This window comes from Colossoma macropomum, unplaced genomic scaffold, assembly GCF_904425465.1.
Source record: "Colossoma macropomum unplaced genomic scaffold, Colossoma_macropomum, whole genome shotgun sequence".
Classification (NCBI taxonomy): domain Eukaryota; kingdom Metazoa; phylum Chordata; class Actinopteri; order Characiformes; family Serrasalmidae; genus Colossoma; species Colossoma macropomum.
The window spans coordinates 1,530,792-1,546,603 of record NW_023494793.1 but is presented as its reverse complement, the minus strand read 5'-3'; the positions used below and the strand labels follow the sequence as shown (position 1 = coordinate 1,546,603).

The following is a 15,812-nucleotide window of genomic DNA, read 5'->3' as shown; positions in this document are numbered from 1 at the left end:
AGCCGAAATGGCTCTTCTTAACATTCGGGTTGCTGACCCGTGGTCTAGAGCGAGTTATTTGACAAAAGCTGTCTTTTGCACAGCGCGGCTGGGGCCAGCTATAGCCTTCACATTCTGCTGAGCAACAGCTAAATAGCAACTGGCTTTACTCTGCAGCTTCTAAGTTTGTACTTTCTACACATATAAAAACAAAATAAAAACTTCTGTAAAATAGTATTTGACCTGCGGCCTGTTTGGTGAGATTCTGATGAAGATGGCGCAGGACTGCATCAGATTCCAAAACTCTTGGTGATCCTAAGTGAGATTTTTGGTCAGCAGCTGAGCAACTAAACAATCTGGTGTCGGCTAGAATCCAAGAGAATACAATTCAGCAAACAAGACAGGCTGTGAAACACTTTACACACTGAAACTAAAGCACATTCAGCTTCTTCTAGAAACACTGGAAAAGCTGAGCTCAACCTGATATTCAGTTTTACGGCTTTGTCTGTGACGCAATAGGGCACTACTTCTTTGTGGTGGAAGGAATTGTCGAAATTAAAGCACATTTGATGCCATGTTTGGGGCTTCTTTGCTTTAACATTAGAGATTGTTATGGCGAATAACATGGCTGTGATGAATGGTGATGTTATTCGCAATAACAACCCCACCCCCAATGTTCTGTTGCTTAAACAGCATTTTATGCTGTATTGTTACATCCTTAATTTTTCTGTCTTGTTAGATTCGGGTCTGGAGTTTATTCAGCCAAAACAGGCATCATCCTCAACAACATGCTGACAGACTTCTGCAAGCAAATAGACAAGGTTCAACCTGGTGAGTTATCTTATATGGAGACTGTATAATAAAATTCCATAGAAACACAGCATTTCATATCTGACATAAAAGAGCTCTGCGTGTGTAGGTGAACGTCCTCCCTCGTCCACGGCTACGATGATCATTCACTCCAAAGTTACAAACCACACTGTGGTCATTGGAGGCTCAGGGGGCACGATGATCACCTATGGGATGACCACGGTGAGTTTGGGTCCATACAGACCTCAAGATGGACTTAACTGCTAAGTCAGTTGTAGTTAAAACCATATTTTAGAGAGGAATTTACAGCTGTTGCACCACCAGCACCACTAAAGGCCTTTACGCACATCCTCCATCAATCTGAAGAACCATTTCACCATAGTAATAGTGCATGTTTTTACATGGAAACATACAGTGTTATGTCTTTGTTGATTTTCTAAGTGTAATTAAGTCAGCACAGGTAACCCTTGGGAAAGAAAAGAAGAAAAGCAATAATTAGTTTGTTTTAAACAGTTGTTTTAAAGAAACGTTTTAATGGTTTAGCTGTGAAAGTATTATAAGAAAGAAGAGAAAAACTTTAGAGTTAAAAAGAACTGTATGGTTCTAAAAGGAAAAAAAAGTGTCCAAAGTTTAGTTTGGACATGCAGAGCATGTGCCCAGTGCAGTCTAATCTTATATGGGTCTTCCATTATTGATTGGATGCACACCGATCAGGCATAACCTTATGAGCCTCCCCTTGTTTCTACACTCATTGTCCATTTTATCAGCTCCACTTACTATATAGGTGCACTTTGTAGTTCTACAGTTACAGACTGTAGTCCATCTGTTTCTCTGATACTTTGTTAGCCCCCTTTTACCCTGTTCTTCAGTGGTCAGGACCCCCATGGACCCTCACAGAGCAGGTACTATTTGGGTGGTGGATCATTCTCAGCACTGCAGTAACACTGACGTGATGTGTTAGTGTGTGTTGTGCTGGTCTGAGTGGATCAGACACAGCAGTGCTGCTGGAGTTTTTAAACACCTCAATGTCGCTGCTGGACTGAGAATAGTCCACCAACCAAAAACATCCAGCCGACAGTGTCCTGTGGGCAGCGTCCTGTGACCACTGATGAAGGACTAGAGGATGACCAACACAAACTGTGCAGCAGCAGATGAGCTATCGTCTCTGACTTTACATCTACAAGGTGGACTGACAAGGTAGGAGTGTCTAATAGAGTGGACAGTGAGTGGACACAGTGTTTAAAAAGTCCAGCAGCACTGCTGTGTCTGAATGATCCACCACCCAAATAGTACCTGCTCTGTGAGGGTCCATGGGGGTCCTTGGAGTACGGTGAAGTTTCACCATTCCCTACCAGTGAGAGACCAGGAGGGTGGTTTTAGTCAGCGTGACTGGAACTCAGAGCTTGATTTAGCCTTAGCCAGGGTGGACGAGACTTCGTAAGAGCAGCATCAGTCGGGTAAAGACTAAACAATATGTGAGAGCAATTTATTGATTTAGTTTGGGACTTGTATGTGCGCTTTTGGGTTATATGTGTGTTTTATGTGTGTTCGTACTGTGCATGTGTTTAGTAGTATTTTAAGTTCTGAAAAGAAGAATCTCTGTTTTAACACTGTTTTTTGACCACATATAATCCAGCATTTATGGAGATTACTTAGACAGCCTAAAGCTGTTTAGCAAAATATTAATATTTTGTTCTTCCAAGGAAATATCCTGGACTAAAATATTCAAAGGGTTGAAAAGTTTGTTTTTCAGTGAAAACCAATAAATAAGTTGGAAAGGAAATTTTAAAGATGGTGTAAGTGTGTGTAATTCTAATTTATGCTGTAATCTAATTGATTGATCTGTGCTATTAATTCAGTAATTTGAGTTGTAAATGTGAGACAGGACAGTAACGTTGCATACTTTGGTTTGATTTTAACTGCAGAGAACAAAAGTAAATGCTTCTTCGAATCTACTTCAACTCCTTCTCTGCGGAATACCATAGGAACTTTATCTACATTTTAATGTTGATTTGTATGGGATTAATATAACCTGAGGTTATTTCTACAGCTGTTTTATAGAAGGTAAAAAAAGGGGACTGTAATACATCCAGCTGGATCAGTGGTGGTGTGTAAACATGTTCATGGCCATTTGGTTTCAGTGATTTGGGCCCTTTAAGTATAACTTAAACTATATTTAAGCAAGTGGAGGTGGATTTTGTAGTTGCTCTATCCGTGTTCTGATGTCAGTCTACCTCGTTCTACTGTTGCAACAGGCACTAATGAACTTCCTGTGGTTCGGGAAGAGTCTGAAGGATTCCATCGATGAAACCATTGTGACTGTGGACATTGAAAAAAAACTCAATTTTGAGCACAGCTTCGACAAGGTACTGAAACTAAAACTGTGAGGCCTGAATCCTGGGCCATTCAGCTTAACCAGTGGTTCTTACAATAAAGAGCAAAATGCTAATACAGTTTATGAGACATTTATAAACTCTTTACTGTGTTACTGTATTCTCTCTCTCTCTCTCTCTCTCTCATTCAGAAGGTCATCGTGGCTCTAAAAGAACTCGGGCACAGCGTCCCAGTTTTCCAGAACGCAGTCAACGCTGTATCGAAGAAAAATGGAGAGTGCATTGAGGCTGTTTCAGATGGTCGGAAGATGGGCGAAGCTGCAGGATACTGACCTCTAAAAGGGCTCCTCATCCATTTCAATCAAACGGTCAACTCCTGAATTGTTGACACCCCTAAAAAAATGGACAAAAACAATCCTAAACTAAACAGTACATTTAATGATCTAAATGTTTCTCAAAAACCGTTTACCATTAATGTAACAGAAACCATTCCAGTAAGAGAATTGCTTTATATTAAGAATAGCATATTCTTTCAAAAGCATGTGGAGCAAAATTATTAGCACCCCTAAAGAGCATTTTAAATGACATCAAAATAAAATTGCACGTTTGAGTAAAAAAATCTTTCTTGTTATTTGCTTCCACTCTCCAGGAGCTCCATTGTTGTGTGTGATATGTTAGGTATTTCCTGTTTCCCTGGAGAATAAATATGAGGCTACACACCTGTACAATCCTTTTGTCGTCCATCAACAGGGTAAAACCAAAGAGCTGTCGACTCAAATGAGACAGAAGGTTGTGGAGCTGAAAAACATATAGTAAGAGATAAATATAATGTAAACATATACTAGATATAATAGTAATAAGAGATAAAAACATGAATAGTTCAGTTGAAAGTAGTAGATCAGTAGGTCAGTTGAAATGATCTTTTAACTTGATACTAAAAAGTTTGAAAAGCAGGGACAGTTCAGGAAAAGGGCGCAGGAACGCATTGCTGTCATGTGCAATGAGCAGGCAAAGAACAGAACCGAGCTGTTATTTTACCATAACATCACAGCTTTTTCACAAACACTGTATCACTCCGCTGAGGCGCCGTTGCTAAGCAACGACTTTGACAGCTGTAGGAGACGCTCGAGCCATTTGAATGTTTTTACTTCTTACTTTGCCACAAACAGAAAACGGACACTTTTAAGATCACATTTGACCGACAGCCGATTTGGTCCGACTCTGAAGATGAGACGACACTAAATTCCCAAACTGTCATCACCACTGAGCAGCTTTTCAGTCGGCAGCTGAGACAGAAGAACAGCTGAACAACCTGGAATCAGCCAGAAATGAACCCAACACCATTCGCCAAACGTGTAGTCTGATCTTCAGAGTCTGACCAAATCAGACTGAGCCATAAAACTGACTCAATAAAACACAAAAAAGCTGCTCAGTGGTGATGACCGTTTGGGAATTTAGTGTAAGGAGCTGGAGAACGAACTGCCGGCTGTGCAGCGAGTGGGCGGAACTCGTTACTCTGACGTAGCAACGAGCTGCTCGTTAAGGAACTATAATTGGGTGAAGGAACTGCGAACATTAAAACATATTAAACGCCGCGTTCACGGCCCAGTTTATTAATTTATTACTTTATTTATTTAACTGTTGTATTAAAGCAGTAGAACACTCGAGGAGTGTGTTATCGCCAATAACATCACAGCTGTGATGATCTACGGCGACCGAATCACAGCCGTGATGTTATTTCACTATAACACACTCCCTCTGGGTTCTACTGCTTCAGTGTGTCAGTTCAAGATGTGTGTATGTGATGATGCTGTGTTATCATGTTGGGCTGTGGGGTGTGGATTAGTGTGGCTGCCATAAAGTGAAACTGTATGGCTGGAAATGACCTGCCTGCTGTGCCTGGCTGCTTTTCATGTGCCTTTTCTGTTGCTGTAAATAAAAGAGCCCACTTCAGGTGTCAGGTATAACGGTCTCTCCCCGTGTCTCCTTCTTTGCTGTTGCCACAGTATTCTCTAATACTACAGAAGTGTTGACTGACAATGTGTACATCCTTACAATACAGACACAAAAACATGTTTCAGCACCATTAATTAAGGCTGGCTACTAAACTGCATTGGCGATAGCTACAAAGCTGGGTCTGGATCGTTTGGGCTCTACATATGTATATCTATACTCCTGGGCAAAAAAATGGGCCAAGCCCAAAATATAATGGTTTTTACTGGTGGTTTTGTGTTAGAGAATATAAGCCTATAGAGAATATTTGGTCTCTCATTAAACACAAACTAGCTTGGTAATGTTTTTCAGCTGTTTTTTTGCCCAGGAGAATATATATATACTATATATCATATAATATGAGATATATATATATATGTGTGTGTGTGTGTGTGTGTTCTTTTTCATTCTTTTTGAAAAACATAGATATGATAAAAAGCGCTGATTAGCCCTATCTGAGAACTGTGTGGGCGTGGCTAATGAGCAGCTTGATTGACAGCTCTCTGTCCAACACTTCTAGCCAGCTCCGCCCCTCATACAGAACTAACATCATTATCCAGCTTTCATGTGACGCTAACTGGACAACAAAGTCACAGACAGTGAATGGGCGACAGGCAGCTACAGACAGGTCGTCTGGCTTGCTGGCTTTTGATTATACTAGGTTAGTTTTAGCTCACTAAGCTTCCCTGACTCTGAAATATTTGGAATATTTACGGAAGCGTTACCCGAGATTAGGACCACACAGTTTACACTGAGAGGAGAGAAATATAATGACATATATCGGTCAGTTATGTATTTATATTTATATATAAATATATCAGTCTGCAAGAACCAGATTAACCTGTTTAGAGAGAAAACAGATTTGGGTTCCCCTGAGTCTTTAAGCTGTACAGCTGTTAAGGCTCAGATCAATTATAACAAGAACTACTTGGTATCTGAACAGCACATATTGTAGTACTATTTAGATGCTTAAGGGGCATACCACTCATTTTTCAAAATTTCTTCATATTTCAGTGTGTGAGATGTAACAAGATGGCAGCAGATGTGCATCGCGAATCTCAGCGTCTCACCAGTTTTAGCAATATAGTGATTTTTTACCTAACAATCTCTTGCGTTTTCACTCAACTCACTCATGCAAACTTCAGATACGTCAGACAGACACTGCTTGATATTAATCATCGCTGCACAAACAACATTTTGGAAATTCCATTAGATTTCAACCAGCTAGACAGAGCGAATCATTCATACCGACTGGAACAGCCTGGCACCGACCGTGAGACCGTAAACAAAGAAGGGGTAAGCGCAGAGGTCTGCGTGCTAAGCTAAGGCTAAACCCACAGTGGCCAGTGCTACCTAGCATCTTCCTTGCCAATGGAAGAGTTGATAGGTCAGCCACAGCTTTGGGTAAGGTCAGCCACAGCTTTGGGTAAGAGCCGCAGTGGTCGTGTTTGTATTAATGTAAATAAAGCATGGTGCACGGACTCGGTCGTGGCTGATGCCCACTGCTCTGCAGATTTAGAGATTCTGATTATTATGTTCAGACCCTTTTATATTCCACATGAGTTTACCTGCATTGTTGCTGCTGCGGTTTACGTCCCCCCAGACGTTAATGCTAATGTGGCTATGAAAGATCTTTGTGCTGCTATTAGCAAACTGCAAACTGTGCACCCGGACGGAGGCTTTATTGTTGCTGGGGACTTTAATCACAGCAATTTGAGATCTGTACTTTCAAAGTTTCATCAGAATGTCTCCTGCACCACAAGAGGACAAAGAACTTTGGAAAACGTTTACACCAGTGTGGCTTACGCCTACAAAGCCACACCACTCCCCCACCTGGGACAGTCTGACCACCTCTTTGTTTCAGCTCCCCAGTCATCAACCTTGTGAAACCCACAACAAGATCTGTGAAGATCTGGATAGAAGGGGCTGAATCCTTGCTTCAGCACAAGTTTCAGCAAACAGACTGGAGTGTGCTTGCAACCCAGGCCACCACACAGACACTGACATCTGCACCAACTCTGTCCTGGATCATATCAACGGCTGTGTGGAGAGAGTGACAACTCACAAAATAATAAAGACTTTCCCTAACCAGAAGCCCTGGATGAACAGAGAGGTTTGCCTTCTGCTCAAAGCAAGAGATGCTGCCTTCAGGTCTGGAGATTAGGAGGCTTAGAGCTCAGCCAGAGCCAACCTCAGAAGAGGCATCTCAAAGGCTAAACACTGCTACAAACAGCGGATTGAAGAGCACTTCAACTCCTCTGACCCCCGGCATATGTGACAAGGCATGCTGTCAATTACTCACTTTAAACCACCCAGCACTGTTCCATTACCAACCTGTGCCTCACTCTCCGATGAGCTCAACCACTCCTATACTTGCTCTGAGCAAAGTGAATGCACAAAAGGCAGCTGGCCCTGATGGAGTACCTAAAAGCCTGTGCTAAGCAGCTGGCTGGGGTCAGACATTTTCAATCTGTCGCTGGCCTAGTCGGTTGTCCTGACTAGCTTGAGCTCTGAATGACTGCCGCCCTGTCGCACTCACCTCCATCATTTCCAAGTGTTTTGAAAGACTAGTACTTTCACATTTGAAGTCCAGTCTGCCTGCTACACTGGACCCACACCAGTTTGCCTACTACTGCAATTGCCTACTACTGCACATGACTGGGTATAAAAGAGTATTTTAGAGAGGCAGAGTTTCTCAGAAGCAAAGATGGGCAGAGGTTTGCCAATCTTCGAAAAACTGTGTTTAAAAATTGTGGAACAATTTCAGAAAAATGTTTCTCAATGTAAAATTGCAAAGACTCTGGATATCCCATCATCTACAGTACATAATATCATCAAAAGATTCAGAGAATCTGGAGAAATCCCTGTATGCAAGGCCGACAGTCAGTATTGGATGCTCATGATCTTTGGCCCCTCAGGTGGCACTGCACTGAAAACAGATTCTGTACTGGAAATCACTGCATGGAACATAGTTTGCCGTGCAATCCACAAACACAAGTTAAAGCTGTATCATGCAAAGAAGAAGCCATATGACAACACAATCCAGAAACGCTGCCGTCTTCTCTGGGCCAAAGCTCATTTAAAATGGACTGAGGCAAAATGGAAAACTGTTCTGTGGTCAGATTAATTAAAATTTGAAATTCTTTTTGGAAACCATGGACGCCGTGTCCTGCAGACTCGAGAGGAGACGGACCATCCAGCTTGTTATCAGTGTACGGTTCAAAAGCCTGCATCTCTGATGGTCTGGGGCTGCATTAGTGCCTATGGCGTGGGCAGCTTACACATCTGGCTCTATCAACGCTGAACAGTATATAGAGGTTTTAGAATAACATGTGCTCCAATATAGACAGCGTCTCTTTCAGGGAAGGCCTTGCATATTTCAGCAAGACAATCAACCACATACTGCATCCATCACAACAGCATGGCTTTGCAGAGTCCGGGTGATGAACTGGCCTGTCTGGAGTCCAGATCTTTCACCAATAGAAAACATTTGGCGCATCATGAAATGAAAAATCTGAAAAGGGGATCCAGGACTGTTGAGCAGCTAGAATCCTACATCAGACAAGAATGGGACAACATTCCTCTCCCAAAACTCCAGCAACTGGTCTCCTCACTTCCCAGACATTTACAGACTGTTATTAAAGAAGAGGGGATGCTACACAATGGTAGACACGGCCCTGTCCCAACTTTTTTGAAACACGTTGCTGCCATCAAGTTCTAAATGAGTTAGTGTTTTTCATGAAATGGTAAAATGTCTCACTTTCAACATCTGATATGTGTTCTTGTGAATGAAATATGGGTCTGAGATTTGCAAATCATTGCATTCTATTATTATTTACATTTATTCACATTTTACACAGCGTCCCAACTTTTTTGGAATTGGGGTTGTAAATATGAACCAAAAGTTCATCATTAGACATTCATCATATCATCAAAATCATTAGACTGAAGAACTAGAAGGCCCTGAGGGTTCCTCACTGATTAAAGTGCTTCTGGACATTGGCACCAAAATCGTCTTAAATACAATATTGGGAAGTATTTAATCTTAGACTGCTCTTGATTGAAGTGGTTTTGAGTATTTTGTGTGTGCATTCCAGGTTCCATCTCGACTCTTCCACTCTGGGATCCTGCTGTCCAACACCTTGTGGTTAGTCTCCTCCCTTCAGCTTTAAAAGGCACCACCAGGACCCTCAGAAGGAAACTTCCTCATCTTACCCTCGGTTTTGCCACTTGTACACTTTGTTAAAACTCAATCCTTTGCCATATTTTGCTTGTTGTTGAATTTGCTTGTATTAGACTTTGATTTAGCTTGTCCCCTGTAAAACTGGTAGCTGTGTATATTTTTAATATGTTGTAGTGAGTCAGTGAGTCAGTGAGCACCGGTTATAGTGAGTGGCTGCCTTTTTTTTGGGAATGGGGTTTGTTTTTGTGCACGCCTAGTCAGGTAGGTAAGTTAGCACTTTGTCTTTTGCTTTATTTGCGTGTGTATAGGGTAGTTGGGTTTGCTGACCTAGTGTGGGTTTTGTTTGTTGTGTTGGTCTGGGTCACCCCTGAAGTCTGTTGCTGGTGTTCTGTGTGAACAGATCAAAACATCTTTAAACCTAATAATAGTGACTGGTGTTTTTCCATCTCCCACATCCACTTTTGTTCTTTTTGCTGTTAATATACACAACACACACTCCTTTTATTTTTGTTACGGACTGACCTAGATAATATTCTGATAACAGAATGTTTTACACCAGCATCTATAGTCTTCAATGAAAACAGATGAAAAACTGTGCCTTAATAATCATCACAGTCATTATTATTGTTACAGGTTGCTCTGTGCATTAATACATGTGAACAGACCGCCCACTGCTGGTGAGATTAGATGATGTGTTTTTTAAATGTTTCCTCATAATTCAGTGATTGAGATGTAAACAGAGCGATTCAGAGTGGTTTGGTGTGAAATGGTTCAGATGTCTTTACAGTGGTGGTGATAGGAACCAGGGGTCGCCATGACTACAACACAAATATAGACATTTTATTTACTATCCAGAACCACCAGTGAACCTACACGAGTCTTCTGAGTTTATATGGAATGTTGATGATGGAAAATAGTGGAAAATCTGAAATTGGGAACTACATTGCCCTGCATTTATCCCTCCACCCTGAATATATTAAAATATGTGTTTTAGGCCAAAATCTATCAAAACTATCACAAAAAATGTTTCAGACATCAGTGAGACTTTCTGTGAGGGAGCTTTTAGAGGTGGCCCTCTGGTTCCTATCACCACCACTGTGAACAGTTCTGACTCAGTAAGTTTATCTAGAACAGCGTTTCACACTCTGAACGTTAAAGGCAACAAGTTTTTTGGTTGTACAGATCTTTTAACTAGTCCAAAATAAGAAAATCTAGAATTCATATTTAGTTTTGGAAATGTTTTAGGTTGATGTTTTTGGGCTGTTTTCATGTATAAAAGACTTTTTTTTTCAAAGCTTAACATGCAGACATCACAAAATCTTCAAAAGTACAATTAGATGTCACCTTTACATGCCAACGAGTTATTTGGAAGCCTTTGCTGTCATTAAACTACAAACATACTATTGATGAACTGTCAAATAAGACAAAAATCGACCCGTTTCCATACAAAAGGATGGGTTGTGCAGAAAGTCTTACACGATGGGAAATCCCATTGCAGACTTTTGGGTGGGCACTGCAGATGAAGGTTGTGCATGTCTTTAAGGAAATGACTGTTAAAAAGCAAAAACAACACATCATTAAGCATGGATGAAGAGCAATCTTTATTCAACAGGTTCTACAGGAACCGTTGCACCTTTGACACAGAACACCGCACCAGATCAACCAGTCAGACAACATTTTCAACTTGGCTCTAATATACTGAATGGTCTCCTAGCTCGCTGGCTCATAGTCCATCATTCAATGTTCTGGCACAGAAGTCAGAACCATATCTGAAGGCTGTCTATCTTGCAATCACAAGTCTACCATTGACCCATATGGTACAAACCCACAATCCTGAATCCTGTTAAGTGAAGGCCATTCTTGACAATGAGCATGGGATCAAGAAACCAAAAATAAACAACTGTTCCAGGCATAAAAGAGTGTGCTGGGATCTGGCTTCACAACTGCAAATTAGGTAAAAAAATGTCAATGGCAAAGGAAATGTAAAATGTCTTCATAGGGTCATAATTGGATAACATAGGTTGGAGTAAAGTGTCTCATCTGATCATGCTGCACAACTATAAAAAACGGAAAAACATCTAAAAATAAACTCGCTAGTGTTATTCCAACAGCAAAACCTGTTTTGTAACTTCAGACCATGATTTCAACATGGTGGTGATAGTATGAGGGAAGATTGATTGAGGGAGGGGGAGAACTCTGAGAACTTTGGCTGGAGTTCTGGGCAGCTTCTGCCTGTAGCTGGAAGGCCAGACCCCCTCATAGCTGTAGTAGGACTGATGCAGGACTAAAGCACACTGAGCTGTCATCGGTATGAAAAGTGTTTCATAAACAACACACACACATTTTCTAAACAGCTCATACTTCTGGGTCGCAGGGGGTGCTGGAGCCTATCCCAGCTGTCATTGGGTGGAAGGCAGGATACACCCTGGACAGGTCGCCAGTCCATCACAGGGCAGACAGACAGACATACACATTCACACACACACTCACACCTAGGGGCAATTCAGCACGTCCAATAGGTCTGACTGCATGTCTTTGGATTGTAGGAGGAAACCCACACCGTCACGGGGAGAACATGCAAACTCCACACAGAGAGGACCCTGGTCGCCCAGGCGGGCATCGGCAGCTCTGTGGTGCGGTGGGTAGCGCTGTCGCCTCACAGCAAGAAGGGCTTCATTAATAAAGATATTATTATCATCATCATCATTAACAACTGTTAGCTTTAGGGCAGATCCTCTTTTTAATACAAATCTATGAAGTGGTAAAGAGTTACCTGCTCTGTAGTTTTGTTTCACACTATGTTCTTTGGTTGATTATGCAAACAACTCTGGAAACTGTGGAACAGGACAGAAGCTCATTTGAAGTGTTTCAAATCTACGTGAGATACTGATTTTGCTCATCTGAATTAAAATTTTACTGCAAATTATTTTGATTGAAATTATTTAATTTCAAAATGCAAAAATAGTTCAGTTGCTTGTTAGCAAATCCCTTTTTTTAGTTGAACCGACAGACTTTTTTTACACTGAATGAAAAAACAAAAAACTATTTACATCAGAAAAAACATTACAGAACAGAATGTTATATCTTAATAGTATAGGAACAAATGAAGTAATAGAATCTGAAAAAATCCAGGAGTTTATATAATCTAGCAAAGAATACTGTAAATGTTACTCTACATGCTCTGCATCATCTGGTCACATATTATAATACACTTCACACCTAATATAAATAAATGGATGTACTAATAAGCACAAAGGACTGTCCACTCTGAACAAAATGACTACAGCAGTGACCACTTTTTATAAATCATCACCATGTAGGTAGGACTTCAGCTCAGATAGGAATCAGTTTGGATTGGTCTATTTAAAAACAGTTTAAATAGATCATATAACATATTAAAGCAGTTTAATAAGAGGCGGTGGAGTTCAGTGGAACAGGTTTGTGACAGTGTATGAAAATCTTTGTAGTTTGATCTACAGAAATAATAAGTTTTGATAAAGACAGACACTGAGTGAGAAGTAAAGAAAATAAGTTTTTTCATGTATGATGCATTCAAGCAAGCAAAAAAAAAAAGAAAATTCATCTGTATTTTACTAATATATACCTGAGTGGTGTTACTGTGCTGTGAGCGTTACCGATGTAGAGCTGTGGGGTTTTATGGTGCTGTGAGCGTTACCGATGTAGAGCTGTGGGGTTTTACGGTGCTGTGAGCGTTACTGATGTAGAGCTGTGGGGTTTTACGGTGCTGTGAGCGTTACTGATGTAGAGCTGTGAGGTTTAACGGTGCTGTGAGCGTTACCGATGTAGAGCTGTGAGGTTTAACGGTGCTGTGAGCGTTACCGATGTAGAGCTGTGAGGTTTAACGGTGCTGTGAGCGTTACCGATGTAGAGCTGTGAGGTTTAACGGTGCTGTGAGCGTTACCGATGTAGAGCTGTGGGGTTTTACGGTGCTGTGAGCGTTACCGATGTAGAGCTGTGAGGTTTTACGGTGCTGTGAGCGTTACCGATGTAGAGCTGTGGGGTTTTACTGTGCTGTGAGCGTTACCGATGTAGAGCTGTGGGGTTTTACTGTGCTGTGAGCGTTACTGATGTAGAGCTGTGAGGTTTTACGGTGCTGTGAGCGTTACTGATGTAGAGCTGTGGGGTTTTACTGTGCTGTGAGCATTACTGATGTAGAGCTGTGGGGTTTTACTGTGCTGTGAGTGTTACTGATGTAGAGCTGTGAGGTTTTACGGTGCTGTGAGCATTACTGATGTAGAGCTGTGGGGTTTTACGGTGCTGTGAGCGTTACTGATGTAGAGCTGTGGGGTTTTACAGTGCTGTGAGCGTTACTGATGTAGAGCTGTGGGGTTTTACAGTGCTGTGAGCGTTACTGTGCTGATTGTTATTGATATGGAGCTGTGAGGTGTTACTGTGCTGTGTAACCAACCCAGAGTCCAGGATGTCCTTAGCTGGCACCCAGCTCCTCTCCTCTGGTTCGTATTCTTTCCAGTAGATTAGATACTGGAGATTCCCTCCACGCCGCCACGAGTCCAGCACCTGACAGACACCGTAGATCGGTGTGCCCTCCACCTCCAGCGGTTTGTGACGATGCTTCGCCGAACCCCATTAGGAGACACAAAGGCACCGGGTAGTTTGTGACTGAATGGGTAGTGGAATGTAGTTGCAGGCTGAGGATGTTCCGGTGGAAACTCCGTCAGGTGACGCCTTCTCCAGGGGCCCTGCGACCACAGGCTTAAGGAGGGAAACATGAAAAGAAGGTGAGATTCGGAAATGAGCTGGCAGATCTGTAAGTCACATCGTTGATCTTTTTCATCACTTGGAACAGACCAATGTATTTGGGCTGTAACTTATGGCTACCCTCCCCAAACCTGAGGTCCCATGTGGACATAGAGACCTGGTCCTCAGGCTGAAAGGAGGGGGTCTCCGCCATGACACTTGTCCACTTGCTCTTTAGCACGCCCGATGGCCACCTCGATGTTGCAGTGGATTTGTTCCCATACCTCTTCACGGCGTCTCGTCCCATCGTCAACAGCCGGGATGTCAGAAGGGGTAGTAGTGCAAGGTGCCAAGGGAAGCTGATATCACACAGCACACACTGAAAGGGAGTTACTTGAGTTGCAGAACTAAATCAAATAGTTTTTGTGATTAGATACTGGGACCAGTCAGTGGGGTTACTACTACAAAATGGCCAAAAAAAATTTCCTAAATCTTGATTCACTCGTTCGCATTGACTGTTCGACTGTGAATGATACCCAGAGGTGAGACTGATGTTGATACCTAAATGTTCACAGAAACCTGACCATACTCTTGGAGGGAACTGGAAGTATAAAAAAATCAAAGCACATAATTCTGTGCTCTCAGAAGATCTGACAGAAAAAAGGCCAATCCAACCTGAAGGACTGCCAGTTGGACAGGACCAATCCAACCTGCCCAGCTCTGAGAAGAGGAAGAAGGAGGTGTTTCATGTGGGTGGCTACATAGCTGAATGTGTTGCTGCTTTAGTGGCAGGTTTAAGGCTTGACTCCCAGACCCACACATGGCCAACTGGAAAAAAATATGTATTTTCTTCACCTTCAGTCTGTTGATATGTATTTGTATTGCTGTGATTGTTATTGTTCTCCGCCCATATAAAGCTGTGGTTGCTGCTGATTCAAAAATCTGCTCAGAAGTCGGACGGTGAGTGTTGCTGAACCTATAAATTCACAAAATGTTGCTCTGGTTTTATTAATCTTGTTTGCAATTATATCTGCTTGGTATCTGCAATATAGTGAAAACAACAATCAACTCAGTGGCAAATTCAAATTCTGGACAAAAATACACAGTGATTTATTTTTCCAAATTAATACAAAGATAATGGGATTTTCATAGTCCAGTTTATTAAGGTTTTGTCATTATCTTAAAGGAGAAGGTCACTAAGTGTGTCTTGCTTTCGGTTTCTCAGAGACATTCTAAAGGAAGGCGGCTCGGCGGCTGACGCTGCAATAGCTGCCCTGTTATGTACTTCAGTCGTAAACCCACAGAGCACGGGCATCGGAGGAGGATCTGTTTTCACTATAATGTCAAAAAACGGTAAGGAGGACTCACATCTGCAGGAATCTTTCCACCAGTGAAAGTTTGATCAGATAATATTATTTTTACACATTTCTAGGTTCGGTGAAGATCATCAACTCCAGAGAGACGGTTCCAAAGGCTGTCAAAGAAGACCTTTTATCAGATTGCCCGTGCAGTGAAACAGGTAAAACACAGAATCTGTTATCACTGCCTGTCACTGGATTTACTGGATAAACATGCTTACTGCTTTGTACGACCTACCGTGTTAAGGCATGCACACACATGCCTTCTCACTATTTGTAAGTGCTCAGGTAAAGTGCATTTAGAAAGCGGTCAGATTCCTGTCGTATTTCTGTTTTTGTGTTATTTGTACAGTGGTGGAAATTTTTATAAGGGAAGGAAAAAGTACTGAAAATCCTTACTTAAGTACGAGTACTGGTACTGTAGTGATGATTTACCTG

General features: G+C 41.8%; 1 protein-coding gene across 1 annotated transcript in view; it reads left to right on the top strand.

The window, feature by feature from the left end:
• Window positions 1-15,812, top strand: part of LOC118814016 (glutathione hydrolase 5 proenzyme-like) — a 50,164-nt gene that overhangs the window by 18,985 nt on the left and 15,367 nt on the right. The window contains 6 exon segments of the mRNA XM_036579687.1: window positions 719-810; window positions 899-1,011; window positions 3,045-3,155; window positions 3,314-3,422; window positions 14,662-14,808; window positions 15,449-15,535. Of these exon segments, the coding sequence (XP_036435580.1) occupies window positions 719-810; window positions 899-1,011; window positions 3,045-3,155; window positions 3,314-3,422; window positions 14,662-14,808; window positions 15,449-15,535 (659 nt within the window).